The sequence below is a fragment of the Crocodylus siamensis genome, chromosome 3 (assembly GCF_052110815.1).
Source record: "Crocodylus siamensis isolate JL-2025a chromosome 3, ASM5211081v1, whole genome shotgun sequence".
NCBI lineage: Eukaryota > Metazoa > Chordata > Crocodylia > Crocodylidae > Crocodylus > Crocodylus siamensis.
Window position 1 is genome coordinate 100282232 of NC_143397.1, and position 15104 is coordinate 100297335.

General features: G+C 41.3%; 1 protein-coding gene across 11 annotated transcripts in view; it reads right to left on the reverse strand.

Moving 5' to 3' along the window:
* Positions 1 to 3882: 3882 nt before the first annotated feature.
* The window catches only part of PALM2AKAP2 (PALM2 and AKAP2 fusion), a 472880-nt gene continuing 461658 nt past the window's right edge, over positions 3883 to 15104 (reverse strand). For all 11 annotated transcript variants that reach the window (XM_090038872.1, XM_090038871.1, XM_090038869.1 and 8 more), the window contains one exon: positions 3883 to 7264. In XM_090038872.1, coding sequence (XP_089894998.1) covers positions 7257 to 7264 — 8 coding nt within the window. In that variant the 3' untranslated portion in view covers positions 3883 to 7256. The remainder of the gene's footprint in view (positions 7265 to 15104) is intronic.

Consider the following 15104-nt stretch of genomic DNA (forward strand, 5'->3'; position numbering starts at 1 on the left):
CCCTTGCTCCATTTGCTGGATAAAGTGAGTGTCTACAGAATTGAGGGGAGGAGAAGAAAGGCTTCTTGCAAAGTAAGCCTCAGTTAAAGAGGAATTGTTTTATGGATATAGCAGGATGTGCTGGGTATAGTAAGATGTATGGCAGTGATGCTCAAACAGGGTGCTGTAGCACTGAGGGGTGCCACCAGTTCCTTTAAAGAGTGTTACAAGGTACGGGCAGATAAAGGCAAGCTCAAGCTTGTCCCTCCTGGCCAATACCCTCTCCTTGCCCACTGCAGAGCCCCTCTGCAAGGAGGTAAGTACTGTAATGTATACATTAGTTCTGGAAACTGGGTGCCACTTAATTCCCCAAAAATATGGAGGGGTGCCTTGAGTCCAATAAGGGGTGCCTCATGTCCAAAAACGTTGAGAATCACTGATAGATGGGGTTAGAAGAGTGATCTGAGATAGGATATACCCAACTGACCTTGTGACTGAGCTTTTTCAGTCCTCATTGAGCTGGCAAAGTAATTCTGAAGGAAGAGCAGACATAAATCAGGTTTATGCCCGCTGAGGTGCCATTATAAGCCAAGGCATAGACCAAGGCCATTCCTTGGAGATCTCAGGCATTTCAGCAGAGATGTCAAACAACTGTGAACAGGCTCTGGCGGGAGCAGCAGAGGCAGAACAAAGACAACTCCTTCACAATCTGTTCAGTTGCTAACGTTATTCATTCATTATAATGACCCAGTGGGCAGCTCTGCAATGTACCAAATATGCCAATCTCTTTAATGCTTTAATCAAGCTATTCTCTGCAGTGACTAGGGCAGCATCATGCTTTCATGAGCAGATTCTTGGCCTTCCCATCTGCTTTCCCAAATGCTGTCCTGGAAATGACACTACATCAACATTCAGCCACTGTGGAATTAAAAAAAAAAAATTGCTCTGGAGGAATATTTTATGCTACAAGAAGAAATTTGTGTTCACTGCGGTGTATTTAGGTTCAGGGTGGATCAACTCATTAATGTAATGGCAGCTCCTTTAACACATATCTAAAATGTGGTGCCATGTTTTGAGCTTTGGTTACTACTGAAATTGAATCAGGATTGATAAATGCCTATCCCCTCTGGTTTGGATGTAGCCAGTAAAAGTACTCAGCGTTATGCTTCACAGATGTCTTTTGCACATGGGAACAAAACATCTCTGACCAGCTTCTCAGGATGGGCACACATCTCCAGTTTTAATTATGTTAAGTGAGTACAACTGTCTCGTGCATCTTCATTTCTTTTTGCTGGCCAAACACTTGGATTTCTTACAAAAAGCAGCATAATCTGAAAAAGTATAAACACTGATTATTAGGAAATAAAACATCCTGAAATGTCCATATGTTTTAAGAGAAGGACAGAGAATCCAAACTGGTTTGTTTAGTAGGAAAATACTCAGCAAGAAGATAGGAGTTTGACTAAATTCACTGGTCAATGGAACTTGAAGGCCATCAACCTGGGTGCTGTTGTAGCATGTCAGACCCGTCTTTCCAATGAGCTGTGAATCTGGGCCTTATGTAAGAGACATTCAAGAGACACTTATCAGCACTTTGGGGACACGTTAGGTGAACTGAAGGAGTTATTATTTCCTGAACCAATGTCCAAACATTGTGTGACAAGGCTTTTGACTTCCTGGAAGTGACAACTTTGCAGCAGGACAAAACAGGTTGCTTGTAGTCATAAAAGATCCTGTGGCTCTTTTTGCAGAAGTAGTAATGGTAGTGATTGGCCAGCACAGTAATTGACTGTCTACTTAGCGCCCCTTACATATTTTAGTATATGCAGAAACCCTCACTTCTACAGACACAAGTAATGGATGAAGTTAACCTTTAGTATTCCTTAACTGCTTCAGAAGGGTGCTTGAACCTTAGCATATACAGTTTGGGCATGTGCTTAGATGACAGGACCTTTCCAGTGTTAAGTGTTTATCATTAAAGTAAACCATAATGGTTGCATAACATGCTGAGCCATTGGAACAAACTGCCATCATGTTTTTGATTTTACATAGGACTTCAGGCTTTCCCACTGCAGACTTTAAATGGGAACCGGTTTCCTATTTGGACTGTCTGTGAGGAATTGGCTTTGCCATGATGGAGTATTTAGCATGTCTCCACTGACATAGTGCAACGATGCTCAGGAAGGGAGGGGTAGGGAGAATTTTTTCCCTTCACTATGCAATGAAAAGCTGATGTCATGGTATTGTTTTAGCTTATATAACTATCCCTACTGGCACTGATCTTGAGAATATCTGGTCCCTTTTTACATCCTGTCACTGTGGTTGACTAATGTGGCAGGAAATCTGTAGGAATTTTGGACACTGTGTATACAAGTGAAAAGAGCAGAATATATTGGAAAGATGTCAGCAGCACCACCTATTAAGAAGTACTTAAAATCAAGTGGCCACATTTGGTCCTTGTCCAACTTCAACTGCTGTCATTGGGACCTTTCTCCTTACTTCACTGGGAGCTGGATAAGGTTTGTCACTAAACGTGTAATCCAGTACTTTTTCTAAACGCATTTGGCCAGATCCTTGGCTGATATAAATTGAGAAAGCTCCAGTGAAATCAAGGTGCTATGTGGTTTACAGCAGCAAAGAATCTGGCTCACAGCCTTAAATGTGGGGTGCCTGTAGGCATGCAGGGATGCTGCTCCATTACGCTGTAATTAGAGCACGTTGGAGTAGACTTAACTGAGTCTACTGAAGCATGCTAATTAGTGTGCTCCAGCAGCCTCCACATTTCGTATATCAGCATCCCCACACTTCAAAATGGTGGCAGGAGTGCTTTAAATAAAGCCTGTTGAACAAGCTTTAGTTCAAGTGCCCCCACCACCATTTTGAAGCATGGGATTGCTGATACATAAGATGCTGTGGGAGCTTTAGAGTGGCTCTCAGAGCTGCCCTAATTAAAGCACCCCTCACCCCCGCACCTCTGGAGCACGTGTAAAGATGCCCTTGGTGTTTACCCCTAAGAAACAGGCTCTCTAGGTGGCTGGGTGCCTATAGGTATGGTTAAGCTCTACATAAGAAACTTGAATATTTCTGCCAGTAGGAGAGCTACAGTTTATTTTGGGTCCAATTTACCATTAGGTTAACAAGTTACATGCCTAGTGTTTCACCTGCCATGATGTCCTTCTGAGACTGAAGTTCCCAGGCTACACAGTAATTAACAGTCACAGAATGACAGGTTAATCAAGAAGACACTTTCATAGGTCTCTTACTATTTGTAACTGATTCAAGAAATGTCAGACTTTCCTCTTGCCTAGATGGGAATCAGGCTATGGCAAGTAAACATGGGAAGGAAACACCAAGGATGATATTTGGGATATGATTCAGCATCGAACTTTAGTTTATTCGTTATGGTGATACTGTGAGAGCACTTCTATCTTCCTGCTGATACCCAGCTCTAATCTTACTACCCAAGTCAATCTGGGGTAGTCATTTCCAATCCTACTCAAAGGCTCTGCAAGGACTTTGAGGAACACTCCCCCCTCTTTTTATAGAAACACAGCACAGGTTTCTGTTTTAATGAGAAAATAATTGTATACTTGCATTGTATGCCTCACAGTCACTATAAAACAGAAGCAGGATAACAACATTGAAGTGGTTAACATATACAGAAAGCCAGGTACTGTATAATTGGTTGACAAATCATATTGAAAGTGCCACCTTCTGGTTGCTAAATAAATCAACATTATTGTCTCTTCCTTCATATAATCTGGATAAGGAGCAAGATAAAGCCAAAACTGGCAGCTTTTTGAAAGAAAAATAATTCCAGAAACCTGCATTGTAACCCACAACCCAAATCACAAACTCTAATGCTTAACTATTTTTCAAGATAGACGTTTCAGTAAAACAGTCTTTGCCGCAGGGAAGGATTTTATAATTTCTTTTCATGTAGACAAAGTTAACTTTGCAGTAGTGTTCCATTGTTGCATTTGATATAGTTTATACATAGATAAATATGTATGCTGGCATATAGTTATAGACATCAAAGCTTGGTAGCATGCAAATGAAATAACGAAGAGGCAAGTAAACTGCATAGCATTTAAGTTATCATAGCACTGAGCCATGTGCTGCTGACAACAAAAGATTATGTATCCATAATTTCTGGAAGAGAAAACCTTGGTTACTTGAGAATTCAGCTGTACTGAACTGACACATGCAAACATTTTTATTGCACAAGTGCAAAGAAGCAGCACCCCGAATACAAAGGACTCCCAGATGTCAAAAACAAGTTTTCTTCATAGGAAATTGACTTTAATTTTTGCTACGGAGGGCAGAGGAACAGGCAAAGGAGGAGGCATCAAGTGGCAAGTAATGTAATGAAAAAGTGACTTCCAGTGCTTCGTTTAATTATTTATTATAGAAAACATCCTCAGGAAATCAAGAAATGCAAGTTTCTTACAAGGTAATTTAGGGAGCCAAGAACTACTGATAACTCCCTCAGCCCTGGATAACTAACTACTTTGAGAGAAGAAGCACATTCATTTAAGAGGGAGCAAAAGCTGAGATTCAACCACTGCTCAGAGAAGTTTAGATATACATCCTGTGATGTAAGACAATCTCTCGATAAGTAAATAAGCCATTTTGGATATATGGCTTGATTCTATAGGTCACTGCTAAGAAAACCCTGACCAGTGTCCAAGGCTCATCTCTGTTCTTTTTGAACCCTGAGTTCTCTCAAACTCCTATTGTTACTAGCATGCGAGTCTGAGGACTGTTATGAAGGGCAATGCCTTACCATCAGTTGGGCAACAGACTATAGAGCTTGTGGCATTACTCTTCCTATAGCCTCTTGATAATACTAACACACCCATATAGCTGTGGATCAGAATCTACTATAGATCTTCATGTCCAAATGGTAACTCTATTTGAGTATGCATATACTCTTGCATACAAAGGAGCACAACTTTTACTCAGTTAAAAAAAAAAGATACATGACAATTGCTTAGTCCTGCTCACAGTTAACACCCATTTCAAAAGGGTTTCCTTTTGTTCAAATAGCACTTAGGGAAACAATTCATAGGACGAGTTTAATTGATGCTTATTGTCACTGTTGCTACTATCCCTTTGATAGCATAAAAGGAAAATGTGAAATATACTTAGTGTGCACAAAACCATATGCTGGAAGGAAATATTAAACATTATCATTTGGTTGCAAGCTTTGTGTTCATCTAAGAAAAGCACCAGAGAAATGTTCACAGTATGTAAACTCAGGCTAGGTGAGCTTACTGTCCCAGAAAATAACACAATAGTGCGTCACAGAACAGTAGGAAAAGCAGAACAGGGGGGTTTGGGGAGTGGCAGCTTCTTGGCTGATTTAAAAAGCAATCAAAACAATCATTTTACGTTTATAAAAATGATACATCTATATATAGAGAACTTGGGAAGATTTTTTGTCCCATAAACTTGGTAATTTCTAGTCCAGAAATTATGGTTCCCATAGTAAAATACTCTTATTGTATTGCTTTGCATGAAAAGAAAGGGTAAACCTTGCAGCCTCTAGACTACATATGAATACAAAGCACAAGAATAAATACCACATTTCTTTTCTAAATGTCAGATTACAAAACTGCTCAATACTTTGCAATTGTGACTCATGCAAATACTATGTTGGGTCAAATTTTAATATTACAAATACTGCATCAACTCAGTGCCTTTTTATATCCCTTTTCATAAAAAAGAAATTCTCACTCACCCCTATAGCTGGCAAACAGCTTTGGAGAAAATAATCTGTACACCCACTTTTTTTGATCATTCTAGTAGTTCAGCCTCACACACACACGCACGCACATGTGCACGCACACAACCAGACACACAACAATCCTTTGTCACCAATTCCAAGCCTACGCATTAACTAAAGGTTCTATATTTTGCCTTTAGCTCTGAAAACACTGGTTGAACAGCAAAAATAATCCTTTATTTTTCATTTCTTGTGTGCGCTCCCTCCCTCTCTCCCCCTCACTCCCTATTACCTTCTTCACCTTTTTGTTTCCTGGAAATGTAAATCGTTCCCACAGCATTCTACATTAACTCCTAGGCCTTCCATATTGTATAAATATAGTTAAAGACAACTATTTTTGCTCTTTGTTTCAAACCTCTTTGTGTGCTAGAGACTGGCTTGACTCAGTTATTGCCTTGGTAAAAAGTAAATGTCATTTTGTGTGTGTGTGCATTCCTCCTTATATTTCTGCCTCAAGTTAACTGGTTAATTTAATAAGATTTTGCACATATGGCCCTGCCCCCTTCTCACAAAATCAATGTCACCCACTAAAAACATTACATTTAGAAACTGTTATGTAAATATGCTCTGAGAAACTGAAGAGCAGTTACTATTGCAAGCACACAGGGTCCTACAGCTAAGGTAATCTATTTGGCTTTGTTTTGACCTTTAGCTCTCTTCTAAACTATGACAGATTGTGTTTGCAACAGAAAGGGATAGTTTATTAAGTATGCAGATTGCAAAAATATGGATTGTACCTTTGCAATAACAGCATCCTTTTTTTTTTTCTTTTAAATGATAAATTAAGAGAAAAGGAAAAGAAACCTTCAAACCACAAAAATAAGAGGAAAAAAAAGATTCTTTGTATCTTATGGCTGTCTAAAGTACACCAAAGTAATGTCAATGTCTTTAATGCAGCAAGGGGGGGGGGGAGGTGATGAAGAATGCAGATAAGTCTGCAGGAAGATGGATGACAGGTAGATGATGCTACCATGAGGCACCCTCTTGTGGCAGGTTTGTAGAGGCCAAACTCTCTGAGTGTTGCAAAGCAGAGCAGGGAATTCAGTTAGAACGAAGCATGTGTGTCTGCCCTGCTCTGAGTTTTGCCCACTCGTTTCATCTCCATGCTGACCTATTGCAATGGGCCTCTGTCAATGGTGATGACATCCTCATTCTTCCTTGGAAGGTTCCACTCCTAGCATCCTTCGAAATGGTTTGCCCTTTCTGGGGTGTTGTATTTGGTGAGTGGGTTTGCCTGTTTGTTCAGGGTGCCTGGAAATGGATCATTCCTGTTTCCAGGAGCATTACTGAATCTGTCCTATCTTTAATAAATATTGAATTAAAATTCTGCTGCTTTTTAGTTGATTTAATTGATTTTTTTTTTTTGGTTTCTCCATCCCAATCCACCTTCATGTTGCACAGGGATTATTCATTTTCTTCTCGGTTGGCATATATTCCAGCTTCCCAACGAAGTGCTAGGGCACTCTTCCTGCGATTCACCCTGGTAGCCTCAAGGACCTGGAAAGGAAACAAAAATACCATTTTGTTTATTTGCCCTTCTCTGATGCTCCCTGTTGTTCTTCCATTTCCTTTGCAGAAACTTGCACATACACACAAAGCTGGACTATGGAACCCTTATGCACAGAGGCAGGCACTGTTGAGCTACTCCTGTAATTAAGCAGATGCTGGGGTAAAAGTAAGGGTTACACAATCAAACCAGTATATACAGCAGCATTAACTTAGGTCTAAATCTGCAGGCCTGAGTGACGATGCTACATCTTCCACATCCAAATTTAACCAAGGGGCAGCAGGGAGAGGCAGAATGGTTATGAAGGACTCATTTTCATTGTATGTGGAATTTGTAGTCTAGAAACAAGTCAAAAATAACATCTGGCTTTTTCCAAGGGATGCCTTGAGTCTACAAATATTGAGAACCAGTGGCTTATTGTTATTCACCATGTGGCCTGTTTATATTGGGGCAGCTTTGCCTGAAAATGGACTTCTGGATCCAGGCCTATGCTATTTTACTATGAGAGAATACCCCAAATGAAAATGACATGACATCAAGAATTAAGAGTAGCATAAATCACAGAAATGCTATAAGAACCAAGGACCATGGAACTGTTTGATGTAAACACAAATGATTTACTGACGACCATTTTATTGTTAAATATTTGATTAGATTTTCATAAGTGAAGTGCCTTTTAACTAACTGCCTTGTTCAAAGTCTTTAAAGAAGAGGCCTTTTAATTTACTGAAGAGGATAGTTCATCAGACATAAACCAGTGGGATTAATGCTGTCTAGCTGGAATCATGGAGGCTGCTTGCAGACATTTAAAAAAAAAAAAGAAAAGAGAAAAAAGCAGTGTTTTACTTTAAATTTACCCACAAGAGGCAGTGCATTAGTTGGACATGGCTTGCCCGATATCTGTATAGATTGGATGCTTTAGTGGGGCTTTTTTGGTGCTTTTATCTAATAGCCGATTGCATCCGCTTCAGATATAAGTGCAAAAAAGCCCCACTGAAGCGCCCGATCTATGCAGACAGCTGCATGCAGACAGAGTACTTATCCCATAGTATTAAGCTCATCATTTAAGAAGCCACTGGCCTGCATTAGGAACAGCTCAATTTTCCTAGAAACTTGTGTCAAATAGACAGCAAAACGGGCTCAAGACTAGTCCTTGGTCAAATATAGTGAATCTAAACAGGGTTTATTTTTATGGACTTTGCTCAGAATGTGCAACCTATTCCATAAATAGCTGCACAGATAACCCCTGGGATTTGGGTACATGCACAGCAATACACTGAAATAAATGGAGCTAATCTATTTAGGTAAGGTTGTCAGAATCTGGCTCATGGCTTTCAAAGAACCCTTAAATGCCAGCTTGCGTCCTTAGTAGTAGAACATAAGATTCCCACTGAGAACAAACAGCAAAGGTCAAGGACTGGAGCTAACCAGCAGGAACCGCATTCTTTATGCAGCATATCCTGATATATGCCCTTCAGGTGATGACCTTCATATGCGCTCAGGTATCCTGAACAGGTCAGGACTATTCATGAAGTAGAGTGCTATTCAGTGCAGGTTAGGGTAATGAAACTTGGCCCTCTACTCTCAGGCATACCCATGGAGCCCTGCAGGAGACAAGGTATACCTGAGAGCAGAATTAGCTTCATCTTTACATTCTGGCTGGGAGCTTCAAAGTGACCAATGGACTTAGGTATATAATTACACATAAAATGTCTGCACTGAAAAACCTTAGTAGGAACAATTTGCTATTACTGCTCTCTGGATTTTATCACTTTTTTGGAATGACTCCTAAAATTGGCACATGGCCTTACCAGAGATTATAGAGTGAATGATTCTCTCAGGCTTAAGTGCATAACAGCTCTGGAGAGGAGTGGAAAGATCATGCCAACGAAAATAGCAAGATGATGCAAAAATATTTTATTTGGAAAAAGCAATTTAATTGCAAGTCAAAATAAAAGAATTCAGAGTGGAACAACATCGGAAGGACAGAAAAGTATACAAAAAATACTTGTAATTGATTTTATAAAAAAATTGTCCTTTATGTCTCTTGCTAGATAGATGACAGAGTTTCAGCTCAAGAGATATTGTAAGGAGTTACAGAAGGTTGTTTCATGTCATTATGCCCCCTTTAATATATCACTTGTCAGAATAAAATATGACAGAATGGTTAAGCTCAAGATTTATTTACCTGTTCCATAGTGACAGGCAGAGGGAGAAATCTACTGGAAAGACAACAATAACAATAGCACCAACAGCTGATAAAAGCTTGTAGGGGCATGCTTCAGTAAAAAAGGACAGTCACCCCAAAGCACATTTTGGTGAGTGAAACTGCCAAGCCTCATGTATCCCTAGTTCATTTCAGTCAGTAGCACAGAATATTGCTGTGTAGATTCTTCATGTTCTTTGGATGGTACTGACATGGACAGGACAGAATTAAAACACAGATAATGCAAAGACACACACAAGCAGAGAGAGAAACAGGAGTGAGAATTCTTGCTCCAACTGAAGTTAGTGGAAAAATTTCCATGAATGTCAACGGGGCCAAATTTTCACCCACGGCCAGATTCTATTCCACCTATTAGGCATCAACATGGACTTAGGCACCTAAGTGCAATTCTATTCTACCCTGTTTAAGTCCCTAAAAAAACATTAATGCATAAGATGGGTGGGTCCTCCTTTCCTCCTTGATGCTTTTTTGTGATTCAGTGTTAAGAGTAAGACAGCATTATGTTACAAAAGTAGAACGATTAACAAATTTTTAGGGACTTCAGCAAAGTGGAACAGAATTGCACTTTGATGTCTAAGTCCATTTAGGTGCTAAATAGGTGGATGAGGGTCTAACCCTCTGGTTACTTATACACATGTGGGGAGCTTCCTTCGACACACCGGAAATCCAGCATGTCGGAGCAGACTTGCTGGAGCACGTAAATTGATGCACTCTGGCAGCCTCGCGCGTTACATGCATCAGTGGCGTAGTGTGCCTCCACACTGTGAAAGTGGTGGCAGTGTGGTTGGAAATAAAATACGTTTGATGTGTTTTAGTTCAAAGAGTATCGCCGCTATTTTCTCAGCATGGAGGCACTGCTGATACATGACGTGTGTGCTTTTCGTTAGTGCAGCTTGCTAATTAAAAGCGCCTGGCGCTGCATCAGAAGCACATGTAAAAATACCCTCTGCATCTAAATTGAGTTGCAGTTGATGAGAAGATTGATTATCCTGCAGCCTTTCAAATATGCATAAGAACCAAGACTCAACAAGGAAGAGCACTTCCACAGGTATGGAAGGTGTCATAAAATAATTTTAAGGCCTGCCCCTCTTCCCCCCCACCAGCAGCATATACAGGTCCTGCTTTACCACATTTTCTGGAATGGTCCAACACTAAATACTGGGAGCCTCCTAAATATTGCAAACAAGAGGAGTGAACAGCCTACTGTGATGGTACTCACCACTTGTTTGTCTATTTTTAAATCCTAATGCTTGTATTTAGATATGTTGGGCTTGATTTTTAAAGCATGGCCTTTCTTTTTAGTTAAATAATTAGAAGCACACAAACATATGCAAACAAGATCATTACTCATTAACTCATTAATCATTAAAATTAATAAGTGGAGTCTTACTGAGGTCTGAAATGGTCAGTTTTAGTAATGGTACACACAGCTATCTATGTGCACGTGAAACTTCTGCATAAGTGAAATGTACCCAAAACTGTCAGAAAAATGCACAGAAGACAATGCCTACTTTTGAAAAGTTGGCTATGGCTGCCCCAAAACAGGAAGTTTAGTTCTTGGCTTTTGGCCAGACAATCACACAACTGTACACAGCAAACAGTGCTTTCTATTCCGCAATATGAAGGCCTTTTATTTACCAGTCGCACTTACTGCTAAATCCTGCTTCTACAGAATATGCACATGTTGTTGGAGGCCCATTGATGGTTGAAACCCTTAGACTGTACACAGCTCTCTTAATCAAGGTGGTTCTGATTGCCCCAGGTTTTAATTTGGATCAAAACAGGAATGGCAGAATTGAAACAAGAGGCCCTTCCGAAAGAGCCCTTCCAAGCTACATTGTGGTTATTTCGTCAGTAGGTGACGAGAGAGAGCACCTAGCATGGTAGGCTTGTCTCTGGAATGAGCTACAAGTAAGTTATTATATTTACTCATATCCAAGATGGAGATTTTTTTCCCCTTTCAGCATGGAATGGTCTTCGATTCAAGTAAAAAGGGGGCAGGGGAGGAGAGCCTGCAGCTGTGGCTCCAGCTTTGCCTTCCCCGCTACCTGTGCCAGTTCCCCTGTTGTCTCTGTCCCCCACCATCTTTCCCCCATCTGGCCTCCTGCTACATCTGCCTCTCCCTCATCCTGGCCCTTGCTGTCTCCCCCTCACCACCCCACCTCCTCCCACCACAGCTCCTGCTCCAGCTCCAGAGCACATGGTTGCTCTGGTCCCAGCACAGCCACGCAACAGCAGTGGTGGTGGTGGCAGCTATGGCTCCAGGGCCAGGACTGGGGTTGGGGCCAGAGCTGACACTGCCACAGCTGCTGCAGCATGGTTGGGCTGGGGCCAGAGTAACCATATGCTCTGTGCCCGGGGCTAGAGTGGGGCCAGAACTGCACTGGAGGATAAGTGGTAGGGGGAAGGGGGAAGGACAGACATCATGGGGGGGGGGGGGGGAGGGGACATGTGCCAGGGTGGGCGAAGGTGCTGGGAGGGCAGATGCCTCATGGGAGGGGGGCAAAGTGAAGAGGGAGGATGCAGGTGGCAGAGAGGCTGGCGGTAGGCCACACAGGCACTGGGGTGGGGACAACAGGTGGCAGGGGGTGCAAGTGGTGATTGGAACAGACAGAAGGGAGCAAGGGAAAGGAGTCGAGGGGACAAATTTAAGATGATCCTCTAATAGTTAGATTCTGGACATGGAAAATTATAGCAAATTTATAAATTTTCCACCTATAGAATCTAATTATTGGGGGGGTCATCTTAAATTCAAAAAGTCATCTTGGATTCAGTAAATACAGTAGATGAGCCACAATTAATTTACAGATGCACACAGAGGTATATGTGCCTGGGGAGAAGGGGAGTTGATAGAAGAGGTGGAAGGAGCTGTTAGAACATTTTATCCCATGTAGCTCACAAGTACTGGAAGCAGGACAATAAGTGCGACTGTTTGTAGGATCCTGGTACAAAAGGCTTTCTCTAGGTATAAATACAATGCCTGTTTATAGCCTTAGAGAAGAATGCGTATTCGGTGCCTTTCAGTGTGTTAGAATATATTTGGGGTCAACAGTGGTGACAGCCTGTCTTCTCACTTTCAGTTTTGTGATTGGCAAATTTATGCTGGCCACCATTAAAACTTTTCAGTTGCCTCTGAAACTAAACACCATTACTAGAGCATTCCTTATGGTGTATTTGAAATACTCTCAATATGAATGGGTAAAATTATATCGTTATCAAAGATAAAACCAGAAGTTTCTAAGGACAACAACTGGCACAAGCATGCGTTATCTATGCATGCAGGTGTTAGCAGTTTCTCTAAGAACTGGAACAAGAAAAAGGTGTGGCATAGTTTTATTGTACAGTCCAGTCTGGAAGAAGATATGCCATGCCAGTCTGGGGAATAGTCACAGTCTAACAGTATAATTGAGACTCCTGTTGACCCTGATAAGAGCTGTGTTGCTAAGGACTTCCACACCAAGGTGAGAATCCATAACAAAAAAGCACCAGGGCTGAAAGAAAGGTCATTTCCTAGGGCAGATGCTTAATGACAAAGATCAGAGTTGAAAGCTTTTAAGCTGTATAGAACATGAAAATTGTTAGACAACTTAAGTCTCCCACTTCTTTCCCACTTGCAGTGATAGTAGATTTGGCAAGAAGGGGAATAGCTATTGTATCACACATGATTATATTATATGCTGTTATTATGTATACGTATTTTATATGGGAGTCACTTACCCATTTCCAGATGCACTGCATGAATTAGGAACCTAAAATCTATTTTCTCAGCTCATGCCTTTTATAGGGCACTATATCCCCTGATACCACACTGGCCAGTAACAGATGACTGTCCAAAGGAGGAAAAGGGCCAGGGAATGTGTGTAGGACCAGGTCAGTAGAAATTCAGACACTGAAAAACATTTGCACAAAGCAACTACCCAAATAATGGCTATAAGTGAGTCTCTTACAGTAAACCACACAGGAAGCTATCTAATTAATAAAGCCCTTGAAGTTGGATAAAACTTTTTTTCCCCTTTGATCTCAAGGGATTTTTTGTGGATACCCATTTTTGGGAGAGTGTGCATGTGTGTGGGAGGGTTGGGTGGGCTCAAGATTTGTTACAGAGATTTGTAGAGTAGAGAGATGTGTGTGCCAATCACCAGAATGTATTCCTAGATGGCAGAATATTTCTTAGACACAAGTGCCTATTTGTTTCCCTTCTGAGGCTCAGAGGATACAAACAGAAGAACATGCACACATAGAAAATCTTGTCTGGCATTCCTGGGACACATGCTACATAACAAACGGTAATATTTTAGTATTGCAAAATATTTAATTGATTGCAGCTTCTGCTCTTAAAAATGAAGGAACAACAGTGTGTGCAAAGCCAATGTTTCAAGGGATACAGGCTCTGTATGCTTTTCCTTCCCATAGGTTCTTCTCAAACACTTCATGTTCGACTTAAAGCACCCCTGCATCTGCAGCTCTGGGTCTTTCCTTTGCATGGATTACCAATGGTACTTAATCACGTGGTGTCTGTGGTCACCATATTGTTATGTAGATAAACTACTCAATATAGGCACAGTGATGAGGCCACCAAACTGATACATTTGTGATCTGAATCCACGAGTTGAAACAAAGCTGTCCAAGAGGATACTTTGTTCAGAATTCATATGTTGATATTACTGAACACGCTGTCACTGTAGATGCAGAGGAGTTACAGCACTTCAAGCTGGGCCCACAATTCCTCAAAGTCTAGAGATGAATGCACCAAGGGTTTTTGTTTTACCCCTGACAGAGAAGGGCTCAGCTGAGAGGGTCACATGTACATCAGAACTGAAGAAGGTTCTGATCCTAGACTTTGATTGGTCCCATCTCTCTAATTACAATCTTCTCACCTCTGAAAATTGTAATTAGATTTCCAGCACTAGCAAAACAAAAAGGTGTACGTGATGAATCAGAGGGAATATGCCTCCAACATACATGCCCTCACCGCATTTCTGATGTGAGACAGCACTGACACTCAGCATGGAAATGCAAACTGCAGCCACATGCACCTGGTACCACCATGCAAGAGAAAGCAAAAATAAGCAGTTGAAAAGTACCTCAGAAGTAACCTTGCTAGACAGTAATTTACAGGTGTACTGGCAGAAAGGGAAAAGACCAACATTAGTACAAGGAACAAACATATTGAACTTTGGAAGCAAACCAACCCCCCCCGCCCCCAAAACCCAGTGAGAACAGGTACATCCCACAGCAGGGGACCTAAAATGGTCTGGCACTATTCTCAGCTTGGCCACCTTCCTCTTGGCCAACCACGCTCTTGGGTGTTCAAACTGTTGAAGTCTTCCTGCTGTGCTCATCCTTTCATCAATCCACTGCAGTGGCAACTTCTTTAGAAATAAACAGCTAGAGAAAGAATATCTTCCCCTGTCTCTTTCCCCTAAGATGCAGTGAGGTGTACTGGATTTGACCTTGGCCAAGGCAAACTACTCTGACTTGAAAAGTATGAAGAGGAGGAGCTGTGCTGAAGAACAACACACTAAGTGACAGAGAAAGTGTAGTCTGCACATTCGTTTCCTTGGATAAATGAGATGATAACTCATGGTTCCAAGGTGTCCTTC